General features: G+C 51.2%; 1 protein-coding gene across 2 annotated transcripts in view; it reads left to right on the top strand.

Annotated features, from left to right (window-relative positions):
• Window positions 1-14,333, top strand: part of MB21D2 (Mab-21 domain containing 2) — an 82,723-nt gene extending 68,390 nt beyond the window's left edge. Inside the window, exons 1-2 of one of the 2 annotated variants that reach the window (XM_073358728.1) lie at window positions 545-656; window positions 12,325-14,333. In XM_073358728.1, coding sequence (XP_073214829.1) covers window positions 12,327-13,589 — 1,263 coding nt within the window. In that variant the 5' untranslated portion in view covers window positions 545-656; window positions 12,325-12,326 and the 3' untranslated portion in view covers window positions 13,590-14,333. Of the gene's footprint in view, window positions 1-544; window positions 657-12,324 lie in introns of those variants that run through there. The other variant, XM_073358727.1, reaches the window with a different exon arrangement.
• The last annotated feature ends 6,326 nt before the right edge of the window (window positions 14,334-20,659 follow it).

A 20,659-nucleotide genomic window follows, 5' to 3' on the forward strand; every position in this document is an offset into this window, starting at 1 on the left:
GGATCTCGGAGTGTTGTACAGAGGGAGTCCAGTATCCGTATCCCCATTTTACAGATAGCGAAACTGAGGCACAGAGGTGAAGTGACTTGGCTGAGATCACACAGCAGGCCAATGGCAGAGCCAAGAATAGACCCCAGGTCTCCTGAGTCCCAGTTCGGGGTGCTATCTCTAAGCCCCACTGCCTCCCACATTCGGTGCACCCCTGGTTTCACACCGACTGAAAGGGTGTGGGGGGGGAACACTGGGTGTGGATGTGCTTCTGTGAGCACAGCACACGTGAGCTGTCTGCAAACAGGGCTCTGTGGACTCATTTAACGATTTGTACTCTAGAGACTAGAAGACAAATAGCAAACTGTATGTACCAAGGGCAGTAAGCCGTCCTGGAGAAACCCCAAGTGCTGTGCGTACTCTGGTCAAAGTTCGACCTGATGGGACTGCATGCCCCCTCTCCTTGGCGTGACTGGGAGGCTCCCGGGAGTGACTGCGAGCAGAGTTTGTTCCTTGTGTGTGTATAGAATTGCTGTGACCATCACTGGGAGGCAGCCAGACCTGCCAGCAGAGACACCTGGCAGCGACTGGTCAGGTTTGAGCCTGCGCTGGGTTTCCGTTGCGTGAAACACTGAGGGCTTTGAAGTCCGACTTCAGTCTCTTCCCAGGTACAGCCGCGGCAGCCCTCTGTTTCAGTGTCCCGCATGATGCCACAGGAGGGCACCTCTCACCAGTAGCCCATGTTGACCCGGTGGACTTGTTGGGGAAGGCGGAGAGACTGTCCACTAGGTGGGGCTTGGTGCGTGGTAAAAGCTGCATCCGGGGAGCAGATGAGCTGCAGACCAGGGCTGAGTTGAGGCCACAGTGTCTGTCAGGCCAGATGTCTGAGGAGCTGGCCAGGGTTTGGGAACAGCAGAGATGCTGCTAGCAGTGTGGGGACTGGAAGTGTTGAATACAAGTCATAGGGGTCCAAACCTGGCAGGTGCTGCAGGGTCCCTCCTTCAAAGCACTCGGTCACCTTGCAGGACTGGGCCCCAAAAGAGTAAACGCCTTGAGTCTCTTCCAAGGCAAAAGCTCCTGGGCTGAAGCCTCCCTCTTGGTCACACCTGAGCAGCACCCCAGGGATGTAGGTGGGGGCAGAACCGGGCTCTCTTTGCCCACCAGGGGCATGGGTGGATTCTAGTATTGCTTCTAGAGCTTATTTGGGATGCAATCGCTGCAGCACTGCTGAGAGGCTGGAAACCCCCAAAAAGATAAATGCTGTACCAGGGCACCAGTTAGGTAGTAACTTGGGGTGCAAACATCTGCAGCTTAAAGTAGTTAATTGGCGGGCACAGTGATTTGGGGTGAATACTACTTATGAGACTTTTTTTAATGAAAAGGCTGCCCAAACTATGTACTAGTGCCATCAGAGATCAATGAAATTCCACTAACTGCTCTGTGTCCTAATCCTAGAGCTGCAGCCTTATTTTGGGGAGGGCGTGTGGGTGCATTGGATGGCTGGCGTCTCCAGCTCTTGGCTCTTTCAGAGTCATCATTTCTTTCCTTTTGGCTCATGCTCCTGGCGTTACATTACCCAATTTCCACAAGGTAGCAACCCCTGACTTTCAACGTGAGGTTTTAAAAATAGTTTCCCAAAATAATATTTAAAAAATCCTCTTGAGCTCTCAAAATTCTCTTGAGCTCTCCTTCAAAGGGCAGGTTCATTTAATGACACACACTTTGAAAGAAAGTGGCAGTAAAACACTTCCTAAAAAAAGAGATCGAGTGAGATTACCAGAGCCTTGTCTGCAAAAAGCCACTTTTTGACCCATCAAATTCAACAAAGATTTTGCCAGAGACTTCAGTGTTTTAGCCTAGTTTTCTTTAGCTCCTGACAGGGGAGTTCAAGGTGTGTGGGTTTTTTTGTGTTTTTTTTTGTTTGTGCCAAAGCAGCTCACCTCGTTAAGACTCATGTTTCCTGCCGTGTTGGATAAAGGATCCTTTTTGAACTGGGTCACAGAGGTATCCTAAGACAGAATTGTCACCACCTTCTATTTGGTTTGTAATGACATGTGCAGGTTGTAGGGGTGCATTTCCATCAGTGGAACAATGATGACTGAAAATATAACTTGAGTGTTTATGAGAAATCATATTCTGGTTAAATAAATGGAGGCCCAATGTCAAGGAAACAAATTTCAAGAGTAAAATATACAATGCTTTCTAATGTTAAACAGAGCACCATCAAGCTACTTGCTGATTATGTCTTTTCTATCCGTTCTTCCCTCTCCCCTGCTTGACTACTGCCCTCCAAACTCATGGTCCTTATTCAGACCATGATGTCCCTCTGTTCAATTTGTGATCCTCTTTCTGTGCTTTGCTTTCAGGGCCAGATTCTGATCTCAGCTTCCCTGGTGAAAATACAGAGTAACTCCATTGGATGAACAGCGTCGTTCCTGCACCATGAGTTGGTGATCAGAATCTGACTCCCAGAGTCTAATTTACATTTTTCCGATCACCCTTAGGCCTCAACATACAGGATATCTGCTCACAGTAAGGATTCTGACAGAGGCATGAAGTTAAAAGAAAGTAGTGTCCCAGTTTCTTCCTGATCTTGTAAAGAAAGCATAGAGATAAAAGCTTGACTTTTAAATCAAGAGTGCTAGTTACCTGCCGTGTGTTCTGCAGCCTGCTCACAAAAGATGGCTAAAAGGAGAAAAATCTATAGGGCTCCAGCATAGCAATCCGCAAAGAATTGCTTGCTTGGCTTGCCTCCCATATTGGACTGAATTGGCATCACATGGCTTATTCTTTCCACTTTGACTCCCCCCAAGGGTGCTTCTGTCAACACTCCCCTAACATGCGCTTTGTAACTCAAGACTGCTTTAAAGAGCTCACTCTTCTGTTTGCTCAATAGAATGGGAACTTGCACTGCTCACAAATAGATTTACAATTAGCAAGAGGAATGGAAGAATCTGCGCACACCTTCACCGAGTGCACATCGCTTACATTAAAGCAGACGCATCAGCCGCCTTTAATGAAGCCCTTGGAATTAGGTGCGAGTCACTCTAGGGCAGTGGTTCTCAAACTTGTTTGATCGGGCCCCACTTCTTTGTGTCTGTAGTCATTTTCGCTGTCCCCTGCCCCACAAGTACTGCCACCCGGCTCCGAAGGCGGAGCGGAGAGCAGCGGCTGCTGGCCGGGAGCCCGGCTCCGAAGGCGGAGCGGAGAGCAGCGGCGGGCGATATGAAAAGTGTTATCTGTCAATATCGCTTTTCACAGCAGACTTAGCACCCCATTGCCACCCTTGCTTCTGTGCTGCTGACAATCAGAGTCCTGCTGCCTCCAGGTGAGGGATTGGAGTGGGGAGAGCCTCAGCCAGGGCTGCCTCCCAGTGAGGGATTGAGGATTGGAGAGGGGAGGAGAACCTGGGTGGCGGGGCTCCAGCTGTCCCCTTTATCCCCGCCTCCTGGGTGTGCACGGCCCTTCTGCACGACCCCCAGCCACCCAGGGCTGACTGTCAAGGGGTGGCGGGAAATAAGCACACAGCTCGCGCCTCCCATGACATGTTCCCACACCTCCCTTCGGGGGCCCGCCCCATCATTTGAGAACCGCTGCTCTAGGGGAAGGTGGGAGAACGCTGCAGTGGGTTTTCCTTTGCAGAATGTTCCTTCCTGCAACAGGGAGAACAGTCCCCAGGATTTGCTGTTTGTGGTAGGATTCCCAAAGAACTGCAAACCGCTGGCTCTTGCGCTTCTGTAAATGACCCTGGCCGTGCCTACGTGACGAAAGCTGTGCCCCAGCTACCCTGCCTGAGCTAGCTTGAATGCAGCTAGTGCGGGGACCAGTAGCAGTGAGGGTGGTACAGAACAGGCTTCATCGAATCACAGAATATCAGGGTTGGAAGAGACCTCAGGAGGTCACCTAGTCCCCACCCTGCTCAAAGCAGGACCAATCCCCAACTAAATCATCCCAGCCAGGGCTTTGTCAAGCCTGACCTTAAAAATATCTAAGGAAGGAGATTCCACCACCTCCCTAGGTAACGCATTCCAGTGTTTCACCACCCTCCTAGTGAAAAAGATTTTCCTAATATCCAACCTAAACCTCCCCCACTGCAACTTGAGACCATTGCTCCTTGTTCTGTCATCTGCCACCACTGAGAACAGCTGAGCTCCATCCTCTTTGTAACCCCCCTTCATGTAGTTGAAGGCTGCTATCAGATCCCCCCTCACTCTCCTCTTCTGCAGACTAAATAAGCCCGGTTCTCTCAGCCCCTCCTTGTCAGTCATGTGCCCCAGTCCCCTGATCATTTTTGTTGCCCTCCACTGGACTCTCTCTGATTTGTCCACATCACTGCTGCAGTGGGGGGACCAAAACTGGATGCAGTACTCCAGATGTGGCCTCACCAGTGCCGAATAGAGGGGAATAATCATTTCCCTCGATCTTCTGGCAATGCTCCTACTGATATAGCCCAATATGCCGTTGGCCTTTTTGGCAACGAGGACACACTGCTGACTCATATCCAGCTTCTCGTCCACTGTAATTCGGAGCAGGTTGGCAAGCAGAGTACGTACCTAGGGTCTGTGCTGAGCTGGTACCTGCCTATGCTGCCCGGTCTTCCCTGTTGTTACCTGCCCTGCTGGATTTGAGCTAGCTCAGGAAGGCTGGCCTGGACGCAGCCCTTGTTCTGTAGACAGAGCTGATGTTTTGTTGATTAGTCTGGAATTTCACGGCATTTCCCCCAGCAGCCGAGTGTGACAATTGCCTGGGGAAGTGAAATGGTTTTATATTAAAGATGTGGGGAGTGAGGCAAGGAGAGGCTATGTGTCGTGCTTGAGGTTACACAGCAAATCCGGCAGAACTGGCGGAGAACCCAAGAGTCTGACTCCCAGTTTCGTGCTGTAACCACTAGGCTGTGCCAGACCATGGCAGTGGGGGGGCGAGGGAAGCTCCCCTCTCATCCAAGGTGCAAGAGGCAGCAGCCCAGTGCCCCTTGGTTTCCCAAGGAGCAGCAGCAGCAGGGACCCCCTCCCCGTGGGGGCAGCAAGGAAAGATATCTGTAGGGGTCACCTCCTCCCCCAACTGCCTAAAGGGGCCGGGGTGGCAGCAGACAGTTGTCCTAGTTCATACTCCAGCGGCTGGGCTGTACCTGCTGGGTGCAGGGACTGGGCACGCTGCACTTTTCCCCACCTACCACACGCAGCCTCTGCTGGGGTAGGGTTGGCAGGACACCTGCGTGGCCCTGGGCCTGGGTGTTAACACCCCATTGAGAAGCACGAGGCAGTCCCATCTTTTCCCAGTCTGTTCCAGGCTCCGTGCAGACTCAGGCAGGCACCTCTGCCTCTTCCACATCTGGGTCCCATGGCCAAGCTTTTCTTTCCAACAATGTGGGCTAGAAATGGGCATTTCTGTTTTAAACGGAAGCTGAGCTGTTGCTTTGTGTGACTTCACGAGCAGTGGCTGTTGGCGTGGGCCCGCAGTGCCTTAGCGCTGTCTCCTGGATGGTTCTGGGAGTGTCCCAGGGTCATTGAGTCTCCATAGAACACACCCAAATCCTAGGCCAAACCTGGGCAGCCAGCGGGAGTGGTGCTCTGTGCACGTGCCGGGGGGGCTATTTTTTCCAAGCTACACAAGGGCTGAGGGGCAGAAGCTGGGCGCTTGTCGTGTGGTGCAGCTATTTTTAACAGCTGATGCTGTGTGGCTCTGTGCTTCGCCTCCGGTCCGATTTGATGGCGAAGTCAAGAGGTGACGGGAGAAAGTGCAGTAGCAAGGCATAATGGCTGGTTAGCACAGCTTTCTTGTTGAACTCCGGTGCACGGCTGCCCGCAGGCTGCAGGCTCTCCCTTCCCATAAGCTCTCATTTGTTTTTTTTCTAGCAAGTCTCCAAGCTCTTCCCTCAGGACCAGTCCCTGCCCTCCCTGCAGTCCTGGGTTCGCTGCTGCTGCTTTCACAGCAATCCTTTACCAGCTCTGGGCCATATGCTCTGTAGCAACTCGGGCTGGCTGGTTTTCAGAGGCTGCAGAGTTCAGTGGACTAGTGCTTGCCCTGTATCCTAGTAGGATATAAAACAGGCAGGGGTGGGGGAAACAATCTGATATGGGACTATGTTAACACCTGAGACACTTGAGACAGAGCGTGGGGCCCAGCGTGCGTGAAGATATGGCAGCTCAAGGTGCACGCTGCCTGGAGGAGATAGTCCAGGCTGAGCAGTGGGTGACACTGGGCTGGGGGGAGCCTGGCCGGGGTACGCATTTGCTTGGTATATCCCTTCTGCTGCTTCCACCAGCAGGCCACTAACGATCTGCAAAGCAACTGTCCCTGTCGCCAACCTGGTGGAGATGGAAACATGGCAGATCTAGCCCCTGGAGCTCCAGCTTGTCCCAGAGAAGCAGTGCATATTCTGATGCTTATCCAGAGCGCATAAGAGACTGGGCTGTATGCTTTCTGGGAGGTCTTCCTCTTCCCCATGCAGCAGAAAGATGGCTTTTCTGCTGCATTCCGGGTACTCGGGCTGCACTGGAGGTCACAAGGTTTAACCTGATGAGACCAGGTTGGTCTTATTAGCATAGCCTATCTCCCTTTTTTCAGGCTGGTGCTTGCTTTCCTTATTCTCTAGCTATAGCTGCTTAAGTAAGACATCAAGGCTAGATGAAAGATCAGGAAATGAATGGATGTCTGAGAAGACGGTGGTGTTTCATTTCATGGTCAGTTTCTCTGTAGAGGGGACTGTAAATCTGCTTATTTGCATGAAGTATCTCCTTGGGTGGAAGCAGAGCCCTGCATGCACAGTGGCTGCTGTGAAATCAATTCACATTGAAATACCGTAATGGGCTGAGAGCTTCTCTGCATTACTTAATGTACAGGATATGTTGTGTCTTGTGCCTTGAAGCATCCCAGTTCATTCGAGGATATATCCCAAAAGGAAAAGTTAGGTAAAGCTCGCCCCTCCTCCTCCTTTTGTAATGCTCTGCCCTCCTTTCCCTTGCAGGATGTGGGAATAAAAATAGATCACGTTTCCTGTTATTAAAAGGACAGTGATTTATTTTAACAAAAATAATCTCTCTCGCACACACAGTGTAGCCTAGTGGAATGTGCGCTAAATGACAAGCTCTGTGACTGTGGGCTCTGGTCCCAGAGCTTCCACTGACTGCTGGTTTTAATTCTTTTATGTTTAACAATCCTTAAGAAGAGCCAAGATTTCATACCTTGGGGCAGTACTCGCTAATTTCATAGGTAAGAAAACAGAGTTTCTGTGATCTCACCTCAGAGAGAACTGGGGAAAGAATCCAGGTCTCTGAAGCCAAGTAGCTACTTGCCAAACAAGCTTTCAGAGGGAACATGCCAAAATGAAGTACTTCTGTAATCCACTCTGACAACATATGGCTCTGTGTTACCCTCTAGCAGCAAGGCCATAGGTAGAGGTCTATGACTCCTCTCCTGCCTTAATGTTGAGAGATCAGATCTTTGATCCCAGGTGGTAGAGGCTCATGCTTTTGCATCCACAGGTTCTGGGTTCAGTCCCTAAAGATGATTTAAACAGGGACCTGTCATATTTCAGTGTCTGTAACCTCTAAACCACAATCTGCTTCCAGAACCAAGAGGAGAAACCAACAGTCCTGATGCCTGGCCTTCCACAGTTGTTTCTCAAATATTAGGACTTCAGTTCACTTGGACCATATCCTGCCTCTTTAATATTCCCAGCCTTGCTAGACTAGATCGGCCTGAGTCAGCTGGGTATACATTTGCTACTTTGGATTTGGCCCAATCAATTGTGAGGCTTGATGCCAAAATAGGATGCTCAGTTTACTGTTCTCATGTGATATTCCTTTATATATTTTCAAATACTCAATAGAATTGTAAATAAGAGGGCTGGTTTGAGTGCTTAGCAAAGTCCATAGGCCTCCTAAAAACCTCACTGAATCTTGTACGTGACCAGCTCAGCTCTTCACAGAGCCTTTCATTTATGGCTTGTGCACATCTTAAATGGAGGAGACCCTGTTTCAAACCCCTACTCTGTGGTCTTCAAATGTAGCAGCATTGCTGGTCCTAACCACTCACAGAGATTCTTTCTCTGGCTGCATGCTGGAGCTCCTGCTATTTTTGATCAGCGGGTGCTCATGCTGCAGTGTCTGGAGGGGAAAGGATGCAAGCTTCAGATGGGCTTGGATTTAAAATCTGCAGCTCTCCAGGCAGAGAGATTTTGACAGACCAATGGTTCATCTCCTGTAGCCATTGTGTGGACATTAATGCTTCGCAGTTCCCGATGGGCTGGTAGATCCAGATGTCTGCAAGGAAAAGAGTGGCTGGTGATTTATTACACTTTCTCCTTTCAAATTTCTGAGAACTTGCAGACTAGCCTGGTAGTGGAGCTCACACACAGGCTGTTATCTCTAGAAGAGTTGCAGACTGCTTATCAAAAGCATTCTCTGACTGCTGGCATTTCGGATGGCTTTGCAATGGGAAACTAACACTTCCAGTTTTGTTTTACCATAGGGGAGCAGAGGGGCCTTGTCAGCTTCACATAGAAAGATCTAGTTGAGTGCACTTCACATAGAAAGTTAGGGTTGGAAGGGACCTCAGGAGGTCAGACGGTCAGGGGTCCTCTAGCTGTACCCAGGGGGCTTCAGCCCTATAAAAGCTGCAACTTCTTACAATCGCACCGCAGCCTGGGCTCAGAAGAAGCTTCTCCCCAGCTGAACCCAGTCGCTGCTGCTGCGAGCCCTGCCACATTTGGCTCACAGATGGGTCCATCTTCCCCTGTCCCAGCTGTTGCCCCTACTGAGCCCCACGGGTTTGAAGGTTGGTTGTTTGGGTTCATCCACCACCTTCCTCTAACATGAGACGAGACAAATGACAGCTTGTAAAGGTTCACAAAGTGTGTGTGTGTGTGTGTCTGTCTCTCTCTCTCTTACACACACACACTTTAATTCTGGAAGTGCTGAGTATTGGCGGGTTTAACCCTCAGATGGGGCTGGTGTTGAATGTTTTGCTTTTAAAATATTTTTCTGTCTTTGCAGCCAGTTTTCTGTGTTTTTCCTCAGAGAAATCGCCAACCCCATTTACATTTATATAGAACTTTCCAAGCGAGTCTGGCTGGTGGCTGTACATCAGGTGCAATTAGTGATGCGGAAAGTGCCAAATACGTGTTCCATGCTCACATTCTTAACTGGGCAGAAGTCTTGAATGTAGATTTAAACAGTGAAAGAGTCGTTATGTTTGGAATATTAGATGGAGTGCTATTCTGCCCAGACCAGGGCTGTAACAGCCAGGGACTCTGTGCTCCACAGGACTAAGTTGTAATGCTGTGATCTCTCTTGTACTGTACTTAGCTTTTGGGGGCCATCCTATAGAATTTAATAGATTATTTTTATCCCTCCTGTAGCACACCCCAAAAAAGTATTTAGGAAATATATATTTGTCAACTTCTGCAAGTTTTAAGAGTAATTTCCGTAGAATTCTCTTACATCCTGGCCCTGGGAATATCTGAAAACTTACCCGTGGGGGGGTACCTTGTGGTCCTATGTTAGAGGGAGTGTTTGGACCAGCCTACAGGCAGGACTGGTACCTAGCAACTTGTCCTGCATAAGGGGCAGTGTGTAGGGCAGCACAGGTCAGAAGGAACAGAGCAGGGATCCCATTAACTATGCCAGAGTCACAGTTCTGGCCCTGCTCGCTGGGGGGAGTAAGCTTTGCCAAGCTTACACCAGCACAGGTTGCTTCTCCCTCTGCCCTGGCTAGGCGCTGCTGGCGGGCGTGTCGTGGGAGCGAAGGAGGAGAGGGTGCATTGGCTGGTGTGTTGGAAGGGGGGGACTCCCAGCCTGGTGGTGGCTGCCCCCCTCCTCTCATCATGACCCCAGGATGTGAGTAGCCCGGGCAGGCGAGTCAGAGGGAGCCTTGTCCCCTTTCCCCCCTGCATGGCTGCGTAGGCTGGCTGACGACTCCGCCCTAAAAAGCAAGTGTTTGGGGGCAGAGTGTCAGGGCAGCGTCTGGCAGAGAGGGCAGCAGGACTCTGCATCGGGTGCACTTTTTTGGACACTAGGTAGGAGTGAGCGACGCTACCTGGTCCAGGGAGACAGGCCTGGTCCCCAATTCCACCCATCAGGCTAATACAGCCCACCATGTAACTAAGCCCCCTCAAACCACCTTTGGGGGTGACAGCAGGGGCCACGTATGGGGAGATCACAGAGCAGGGCTGGCGTGAGGGAGGCCAGACTCTCCCGCTCTTCCGGAGCCATTTCTCTCCCTGAGGCCAGGACTGTGTGGAGGGAAGAGAACCACGGCCATGGCTCTCAGCTGGCAGGAAGGTGACCCCGACTTGGGGCAGGGAGGGTGAAGGGCACTTGCAGGGAGCAACTTCAGTTCTTCAGGAAGAAATTGAAAGCTGAATGGAGATGGAGGCGAAACGTTAAATGAGGGGGAGAATTGTCGGAAATCTGTGTTAAGACCCAGAGCCAGCTCTCTGTCCAGAGGGTGATTAGAGTCTGTCTTCACCGCAGAGAGAGACCAGAATCTTACTTGGGGTTGTCCCAACCCCTTTCCGATCCACACACAAAACCCTCTCACCCAGGTGTTGTGGTGCTTTCACCCGGGATAAACCTTGCAGTGAAGTGTCCCTTTGTGGTTTCTGGCACCATATTGCGTGGCCTTTAGTTAAAGACCAACTGCTTTTCCTCTCTCCACTCCCCCTCCTTGCCAACTTGCTCTCCTTTGTGTTCCTGTTTAAGCCTGGTAGTGGAAGGGTTCAATCCGGCATCAGTAATGTAGATGGAAAAAAGCGGGGCACGAGGCTACTTTATCAAATGTGTGCCAAGAAATAAATGACTCCCAGAGTGACACCTCAAAATGTGTAGTATGGTACTGGTGGTCCGGGGGGATAATGCAACTGTCCAGTATCTTATAACTGCAGATCTCAAAGCAAACTAAAACCATTGACAAAGTGGGTGAGTATCCTGATCCTCCTCTCACAAATGGGAAACTGAGGCACGGTCCTGCTAACTGAATTGCCTGAAGTTATACAGGGAGCCTGAGGAAAGCGTAACTCCCAGTCCTGAATCTTTAACAACAAGACCAACTCAAATAGTGACATTGGCTTTCAAACAGTCAAGTGGTCAAAAGGGAGTTAATTTTTAAGCCTAAAATTTTAAGTTGACTTAGAAATCGAGTGCAATGTGGTGTTTTGTTTTGAATGTTGCAGTGGTTAAGTCTCTCCTGTTGTTCTTAATTAAAAGTTTTAAAAACTCAACAAAAATGAAAAATTTTAACTTCTGCACTGTATAGGGGGCAAAAAAGTGGTGTGGTTTGTTTAGCAATGACAGTAGAAGTCCAGTATTCACATTCACGTGGGAGTTAGGGCAAGTCATTAAGGGAATGCCACTTTCCTTGCAACCTGAAGGATTAGTTTCCAAATTAAGTCAATCAGGATGTTCGAGTGGAGTTACTCTGTGAAATTCCCTCCCATAAAGATGGGGAAACAACCACAGACCTCACTGAATTCAGAACTAAATGCAAAGTCCATTTCTCTGGCTTAGCTTTCCCTGTAAGTTCCACAGAGACACTCAAACACAAACCAAAAAACCTACCTGCTAATCCAGCTCTGCCCTTCCCCTGCGGAAGCAAGAAAGGTATGGACGGAGAGGGAGGCGGTGTTAACATTTGTATTTTGAAATTAGTGGGAGGCGCTTGGCTACTCAACGGCGGGAGCCCTACTAGCTAGACAGCTAAACCTGGTTTTGGCAGGGCTTAACGGGAGTTAAATTTAGGTCTAGAAATAGCCTGACAATTTTTTCCAAAGCCCTTTGCTCTTTCCATCCAGTACTGCTAAGTATGATATTCAGAATCAGCCTGTTTTAACTAGACAACATATCCCTGCATTGAAAAGGGGCCCTGCTGTTGACTTCTGTGGGAGCAGGGACTGGCTTTATCCTTGGCAGAGGCTCACTGTCCAAGGGCTGTCAGGATGGAGCGTTAGTGTGTGGCAAGTGGGCCTGTCAATGTACAGCGCAGTAGTCTGGCACACACTCAGCATCCATGTGGACCTTGCTATCTTGCACTAAAAGTTCACTAGCGTGCATTGACCTGCTGCTGTCCAAGCATGCTGGGGAACTTTTAGTGTGCAGTAGCAGTGTCCACAGGGCCAGTTAGCGTGTGGCACACCCGTGCGCTATAAATTTCCACCCCAGCTTGCTACGCTAACTCTTCTAGACAAGACCTCAGACTCGTGTCTCCTGTAGCCTATATGAGCAGTGCTGGATTTCCATGGTGGTTGTATGTCATCTTTGACACACAGTAGCTTTTAATGTGAATTAAACATGCAATCCAAAAATCCGTCCCATTTTCTGACTCTGGTTTCTCTTGCAGGGATGGTGCAGAAGCTGGACCAAAAGCTCCCAGTAGCCAACGAGTACCTGCTCCTTTCAGGTGGGGTCCGGGAAGGTGTGGTGGATCTCGATCTCGACGAATTAAATGTTTACGCTCGAGGAACAGACTATGACATGGACTTCACCCTTCTGGTGCCAGCACTGAAACTGCACGACCGAAACCAGCCAGTCACGCTGGACATGCGCCACTCGGCTCTGTGTCACTCGTGGCTGAGCCTTCGGCTGTTCGACGAAGGTACTATAAGTAAATGGAAAGACTGCTGCACAATTGTGGACCATATCAATGGGGCCACCAATTATTTCTTCTCTCCTACGAAAGTGGCGGACTGGTTCTATGACTCCATTAGCATCGTCTTGTCTGAGATCCAGAAGAAGCCGCAGCGAGGGATGCCCAAAGTAGAAAAGGTGGAAAAGAACGGAACTATAATATCCACCATCTTGGGAGTGGGCAGCAGCCGCATGCTGTATGATATTGTCCCCGTAGTGTCTTTCAAAGGGTGGCCAGCGGTGGCCCAGAGCTGGCTGATGGAGAACCACTTCTGGGATGGGAAGATCACGGAGGAGGAAGTCATTAGTGGGTTTTATCTAGTGCCTGCCTGTTCCTACAAAGGCAAGAAGGACAATGAGTGGAGGCTGTCGTTCGCCAGAAGCGAAGTGCAGCTGAAGAAGTGCATCTCCAGCAGCCTCATGCAAGCCTACCAGGCCTGCAAAGCGATCATCATCAAACTCCTCTCCCGCCCCAAAGCCATTAGTCCATATCACTTGCGGAGCATGATGCTGTGGGCGTGCGACCGGCTCCCAGCCAACTACTTGGCTCAAGAGGATTATGCTGCCCACTTCTTACTGGGGCTCATTGACGACCTGCAACATTGCTTGGTCAATAAGATGTGCCCCAATTACTTCATCCCCCAGTGCAACATGTTGGAGCACCTGTCCGAAGAGACAGTCATGCTGCATGCCCGGAAGCTGTCCTCGGTCCGCTCGGATCCTGCAGAGCATCTCCGAACTGCCATTGAGCACGTTAAAGCTGCTAACCGGCTAACCCTGGAGCTCCAAAGGCGAGGCAGCACCAGCAGCATCCCCTCCCCGCAGTCAGACGGAGGGGACCCCAGCCAGCCTGATGACCGATTAGCCAAAAAACTGCAACAGCTGGTGACTGAGAACCCAGGGAAATCCATCTCGGTCTTCATCAACCCAGACGACGTCACGAGGCCCCACTTCCGAATTGACGACAAGTTTTTCTGAGCTTTCGCCAACGCTTGTTTTTATTTTTTTTTTAAAGACTATACAAGGTGTAGGTTGTTTTTTGGTGACACGGTCCCTTGTTTTTTACATATCCAGTGTAGATTGGATTTGTCAGGAACAAAACAAACACATGATAATTCCTGGTTCTGCTGGACAGTGCAGACTTTGAAACCGTTTATTACTATTTCATATGCTGCTTTGATTCTCATCCCCCCCATTGTTTTTGTGTGTGGTTTTTTAAAAGGAGAACTTGAGCCATAAACACACATGCCCACATCATTTCTTTTCAAGCTTCCATAATTATCCACAACTTGTTTGGGTGGGGAGGAGAGAATTCACCTTCCTCTGTGTAAAAACATTCAGTTGTTCTTTTCAGGAGCTTCCATCACCATAAAGAACTTGGGTGAGATTCCAGACTGGGAAGCGCTACTTGGCATTTTTTGCTGGCCAAAGCCCCACCTCCCACCATGGTGAATGTACTGTGTATCTGCTCTTCACATGTTTCTCACGCTGAGGGAGCAAGGAGACTTGAAAGAGCCGATGATGCAACAAACAATTAATTGTTTGGTTTTTTTCGGAAGCCACCTCTTCTTGAATGTAATTGTTCGTATTTGGACCTTGTAGGGCAGGGAGGGTTTTCTGCCGCTTTTCCACGTGGAATAAGGTTATGGAATGTTAGTTTTAGTGTGTGTAATTATTCAAAGCCTTATTTAAATTCTCTATTAAAGAACATACCATTATAAATGTTAATTGCACTAATGAAATCTTTTGCCATTACCTCAGCACCACTGTTTGTGTTTCTTTTATGATTAGCAGCGATTCTTAAGGCCTTATTCTGCAAGGTGCTGAGCACCCTCAACTCCCGTTGTCTCCGGCGGCACTCCTACGATTCGGCCTTTCGAGAGGGCTCTGGCTTGTCATTAGTCCTGTTACACTCAAGAACACAAGCAGGGGTGGGCAAACTTTTTGGCCTGAGGGCCGCATCAGGTTTTGGAAATTGTATGGAGGGCTGGTTAGGGGAGGCTATGCCGCCCCAAGCAGCCAGGCGTGGTCTGGCCCCCGCCCCTTATCCCCACCCTGCTCCCTGTCCCCTGACCGCCCCTGGACCCCCCTCCCCCGACTGCCCCCCCGCTGCCCCATCCAACCCCTCCTCTCCTTCCTGACTGCCCCGCCGGGACCCCTTCCTCCATTCAACCCCCCCGTTCCCTGCCCTCTGACCGCCACGACCCCTATCCACACCCCTGCCCCCAACGACCCTCCCCACAACTCCCCTGCCCTCTATCCAACTCCCGCACTCCCTGCCCCCTTACCGCGCTGCCTGGAGCACCGGTGGCTGGCGGTGCTGTAGCCGTGCCGCCCGGCTGGAGCCAGCCACCCACCCACCGCGCAGCACAGAGACCGGGTCCGGCCAGGCTCTGCAGCTGCCCTGCCCCAGGAGCTCGCAGCCCCCCCCGCCCAGAGCATCACGCCAGCAGCGCAGTGAGCAGAGGCTGTGGGGGCTGGGGGACAGCGGGGGAGGGGCCGGGGGCGAGCCTCCCGGGCCAGGAGCTCAGGGGCTGGGCAGGAGGGGCCCACGGGCCGTTGTGTTCAGAGGTGGGCAAACAAGCCTCCTGCATTGGTGTGGTTCTCCTTTAAATACCGTGTGTCACGAGTCACTTGCGTTTGCTGTCACTGTTAAATATATGATGGAATGGTGTCCTATGCAAAGTGAATCATCCAGACGGGGGAGAAGAGAAGAGTGTCTTACACCCTGCGTGCAGCTAAGATAAAACACACCCTGGGCCTGGTTCTCCTCTCACCTGTTTCTGCTCCATTTTGACTTCAGTGGTGCCACTCCTGATCTGAACTCGGGCTGGGAGCTCAGATTTGGACCCGCTGTGCACCAGGGTTACTTACATTCTATTCCACTGCAACCTTACATATGTAACACAGCCATGATGCTCTGCAAAAGAAACCTTGTTCCCTTTTTAGAAAGTAGGTTAAAATATACAGGAATGATGACTGATCTGAACTGAAAATGTGTCCAGTCCGTCCTTGTGCAGCTGGCTTTAGGTTTTCTATCCGGCCAGACCATAACCCGGACCATGATTTTGATCAGCAAATTCAGTTTGCTGATCAGACCAGAACAACTCCTCCAGGATCAATTTTGTGCGCTTTTTAAAATATGATGATTAGAGCTGGGATTGAGAAGTTTTGAAAACATTTCACAAAAATAGAACACGCTTTTGTGAAAATGTTTGCAAAAAAACATGTCCCTCTTTTTGACTCCCTCTCGTGAATGAGTGACTGGTTTCCTGGCACAGCAGATATCTGCTTTACAAATTGCCTTTTGTCCGTTAGACGAGAAGGGTAAGATTTTTTCAAAAGTGCTTTAGCGCTTAAGAGCCCAAGTCGCTTTTAAAAATGGATTTAGGCTCCCAAGTCACTTAGGTTTTTTTTTGAAGATTTTTATCCTATACCTGCATCAGGTAAAATAAACAAAAACCTTCTGAAACCTGCATTAGATAATTACCTGATGGGAGCAGTTAGCCCTTGCAGGCTCGATATCAGTGTTTAGTTTCAAAGGTGCCAGGTTGATAGGATTAAAAATGAACGTTAGTAGATCCCAGCACTGTCTCCCTTGCCGTCAGTAAGAGTAATATGATCCCCAGTGCTCATCGCTAGGGAGCCCCCTCCCGTCCCCCTCCCCCAGGTTCAAGAACGCAGGGATGCACGAGTGCTTAGAGTACAGATCCCCATAGCACACCTAGATCCTGGGTGGAGACACGCTCCCGCATTCTCCAACCTCGGGAAGTTGGGACCCTAACTTTGAGAGGGTTGGGGGGGGGCGTGTCAAAATCTGGATTAGATTTTGCTACTTGGGCCAATCTCGGTTTGACCCAGACTGACATAAGCAGAGATCAGTATAAACTGGAGCCTCTGTAAAGATCAGCTGGTCGTTGCAGACCTCTTCTCTCTCCCTTCCCCCTGGCATGGCTACACTGGGCCAGTTTCTCTGAAGTATTTAAGCACCAAGTGGAGTTTTCCAAAGCACCTAAGCAGGTGATGTGCCCAACTCCCCTTGGTATCTCCCCACACTCCATTGATTTCCATGGGAATTGGGCACCTTGTCTTTTGGTGTTTTTTGAAACCTCCGCTAAGCACTTAGAGGCCTAAAGAACTTGGGAGATTTGGCTCCTCGAGGTGTAAAGGAGTGACTCGGCCTTTGCTGAATATCAGGAGAGAGTTTGTTTGACGTGGGCCCTATTTCACCCCATGTGCTGACTTTTGGGACCTGATCCTGAGCGTTGCTGAGTTCCTTTGGAGGGAGCCAACCAAAGATGCTCGGCACCCTTCTGGATTGACTACGCTAAGGTGCTGGACTGGACGGGATGGGCTCCCTCCTCCTCGGACACCGGCTCCTCCCTGCCCACTTCCACTTGGCTTCAGTGGGACTGAGGTGATGAGGCTGGGACCAGATGCCAGCTGGAGAGGGGGCTGGAGGGTGGTGCTGAGAGCAGGGTTCTCAGCCTCTGCATCGTCACTGCCGGGCCCTTCCCATCGTGCTACCGGGGCCCTGGTATGGAACAGATTGAGAGCCACGGGTGGAACAGAAGCCCCCTGTGGTTTCTGCTCGTTGGGTGCTGAGTGGGTCTGTCCCGGCCCTCCGGCCGCGCTCTCTGCCTTCCTGTTCCAACCCGTTGCTCCTCCGGGCCTTTGGCCCATGGCAGCGGGAGGAGCTGCTGCTTTGTCCTTCCATCCCTCACATTTGCCGAGGCATCTCCTCCTGCCCCTGGGAAAACTGGTGCTGCGCCAGGAGGGCTGGCCAGTCGATGGAAATCGTAGAGGGGCATGTTTCCCTCCCTCTTGCTTTGAAGCGGCCTCTGGTGCCTTGAGTTAGGAACAGAGCCCAGTGCGCAGAGGCAGCCCGGTGAAAGGCTGCAGCGTTGCAGCTCTCTCATGCTTGAGGTGCGTGAGGCTTAAGGCTGGCTTGGCTGACCGTGGCGAATGGGTTTCTCTGGCTTGCCCCAGTGCCCCGGCGCATGGCAGCGTCTGTGCCACCTGCAGCCAGCAGAGTGCTAACGAGCTTCTCTGTCTCCTTCAAGAGCTCAAGCAAACGCTGGCAAAATACATGTGGAGGTGTTAACCCTTTCAGTGACTGCAGACTAATACCCTTCCCAAAGGCAATTAAAACAGCAGGTTTTTTTTATAAAGAGAAATAAAAGCAGCGTCTCCAACTCAGCCTCGTGTCCGCGTTTGAAATCTCACTTTGTCCAAGGTGCCAGCCCAGCAGTTTCTGACCATCGCTTGCCTCCACCGGGTCATCGCCGTGCTGTGGCGGGGCAGGGTCACTCAGCCTTCCTGCCCTCTCCTGCTCTCCCTCCTTAACCTCCCTCTGGAGACTACCACCAAGTGGGCTCTGCTGTCGTGGTGGTTTGCGGTGTAGACGTCTGCCCGCTAGGAAGTGGACAGAAACCAGTGGCTCACGTGGGCCATTAAACAGCTTTGGGATGGTAACAGCAGTCAGTTCTGGCCTGATGTGGACCTGAGGCATTGCCCTGGAGGGCAGAGGCTGTATCTGCTATGGCTGATTTTTCTGAGGCTGGAAGTCTGCCCTGGCTGTCAGTGGCCTGAGTTAATGGACCACAGGAAATCATCCAAAAACTCCATTCTCTGAACGGTGTGTATTGAAATAATTGCAGACCACCTGGTTTTCCAGTCACGGAGTCAGCTTACAAAAACTAGAGGCCTTTAATCTGCTGGTTCAGTTGCCAGTAAGGTGGAGATGGAGATAAAAACAAGTATTAAAAATGCCTTAGAATGATACCGATTCTCAAGGCTCCTCTCCTCCTGCTCTCCAGTGTGCCAAATGGCCGCCTCCACCCCAACATTCCCAGCTGCATTCTGCAAAAACACTTGGATGTCCTCAGTACGCCCTCTGGCGTGTCCTGAACCCAACGCCGGTCGGAGGTCACTCGCGGTGCCCATGAAGCGTTTGGAGGGGTGGGGCGGTTAGTGGGGCTCCACTTTCCAGGCCCCAGTTAAAGCCTCTTGGAGTTTACTGGGACTTGAACACATGCTTGAAACTAAGTGAGTGCTTTGCTGAATCGAGGCCACAGTGGGAGCTGATGTTTGGCATGTGGGAATGAACACCTGGGGCACTTGTGCTGGCGGAGATCTGGACCGACGCACAGTGGGTTGGACAGGGGACCTCACCACCTAAAAGCACACACTGCTACAGCTTGCGCTAACGAGCCACAGCTCTGTAGCTGCGGGCTGTACCAGCCCCCACCCTCGGTGGGTCTGCACCGAGCGGGCCCCTGTCACACGCACACGCTCCCCGGTGGGTTGCGCACTGAGCTGCGTAAAGCCGCAAGTGCTTTGTAGAACAGCAACCGCAGCAGTGGGGAGGGGGAGGTGCTTCAACAATCACTTTGCAGGCGCATTTTTGTACTAGCATAATAAATACTGGGAACGAGTGAAGAATATTCCCTGTGCACCCGGAACACTCAGCACCTAATGTTTTGTCAAGGGGCTTTGTGTTATTTGTAAGCGGTTGACAGGCCATCAGCGGGCTGAGTGCAATAGAGGGTTAGATTCTCTTGGTGCCATTCAGTGACTAGAAATCTTCAACGTGCAAAAGGCTCGTGGTCAGGCTGCTTGGAGTGCATCGCGTCTTTCTCCCGCCAGCCTTGTTTAGGGGAACCTAATGAAAACCAGAATGTTTTCATGCAGCTTACAAACTTAACCGCTGTAGGAGAAGCTACCTAGAAATGAAATTAAGCATGGTGGAGCACAGATTAAAAAGGAAAAACAACTCAGTCCTTGAGAAGCTGCTCTGCCAAGGTCCTCTTGCTGGCACCTTTCATCGCTGGGAATTCAGCTTTATCCAGAGCACGCTACGGCTTAGGAGAACTGGACGTCACATGGAGCCTGATTATTCCTTTTGAATGCATTTAGCGATGGTGATAAAGTGCCCCTCCATCCCTCCCCCACCCTTCTCATTTGTAATCTATTATTTAGAGCTGCTCTGAGGAACTATTGTGTGCGTTTTATGGTCACTGTTCCTGGCTTGGCATCATGCTGCTGCCTCAGAGAACTGAAGCTGCGTTTGGGCTTTTTTGATCCTTTTATCTTTCTGAACTTCTGGTTGCAGTGACGTGTTTCCATTCACGCTGCAGACACGGATGGATTCGTGCTGGGGAGAGGGAGCTGAAATCCAGCTCCGCTTACAGTGACTTTCCCTTTTATACCTCTTCCTCTCTGTTCCCCAAAGCCTCAGCTTGAGTCCAGGCTCGTCACACGGCTTCCCTTGTTTGGCACACAGCAAAGCTACATGGGAGTTGCTCGGACTCGAGCGTAGGGGGTGGGCATCGGGCGTACCACACCTCCAGAGTTACCCAGCAGGCCTCTTCCTTTATCTACACATACACGTTACATGCCATTTCCCACACATGGCATCACACACTTGGGGACCTGCTCAGGCACTTGGTAGGCACCAATCCCCTGTGCTGCCCATGCACGGTTCGTGCAGGGATGCTGGAACAATTTATATAGAGTGTGTGGGGTGGGGGCATAGGCGCTGACTCTGTGGGTGCTCCGGGGTTGGAGCACCCATGGGGAAATATTGGTGGGTGCTGAGCACCCACAGGCACCTCCCCGCCCCACCCAAGCTCACCTCCGCCTCCTCCCCTGAGCGCGCCGCGTCCCGCTTCTCCCCCTAGCTCCCAGCCCTTGCCACCGCGAAACAGCTGGGAGGGGTCCAGCAGGGGCAGGGACTTTGGGAGAGGGGTTGGAATGGGGGCAGGGCAGGGCCGGGGCGCGAGCACCCACTGGTGCCGGGAAAAGTTGGTGTCTGTGGGGAGGGGATGTGGGTGCTGAGAGCCGTTTACCCAAACGGTAAACCCTGTACATGATGGAAACCACTTCCAGCCAGCACGGCTAGTTCCAGCACCTATGGGTCCGTGCACAGCTTACGCATCTTTCCTTCCAGCCTTATCTTATCCATTGTTCTCTTGGCCCTGGGTCCCTGGGTATGCCCCCTTCTAGCTAGCCCAGACGGTCTCTTTCCAGCCCGCGGATGCGTTTCG

Source organism: Lepidochelys kempii, chromosome 9 (genome assembly GCF_965140265.1).
Source record: "Lepidochelys kempii isolate rLepKem1 chromosome 9, rLepKem1.hap2, whole genome shotgun sequence".
Taxonomy (NCBI): domain Eukaryota; kingdom Metazoa; phylum Chordata; order Testudines; family Cheloniidae; genus Lepidochelys; species Lepidochelys kempii.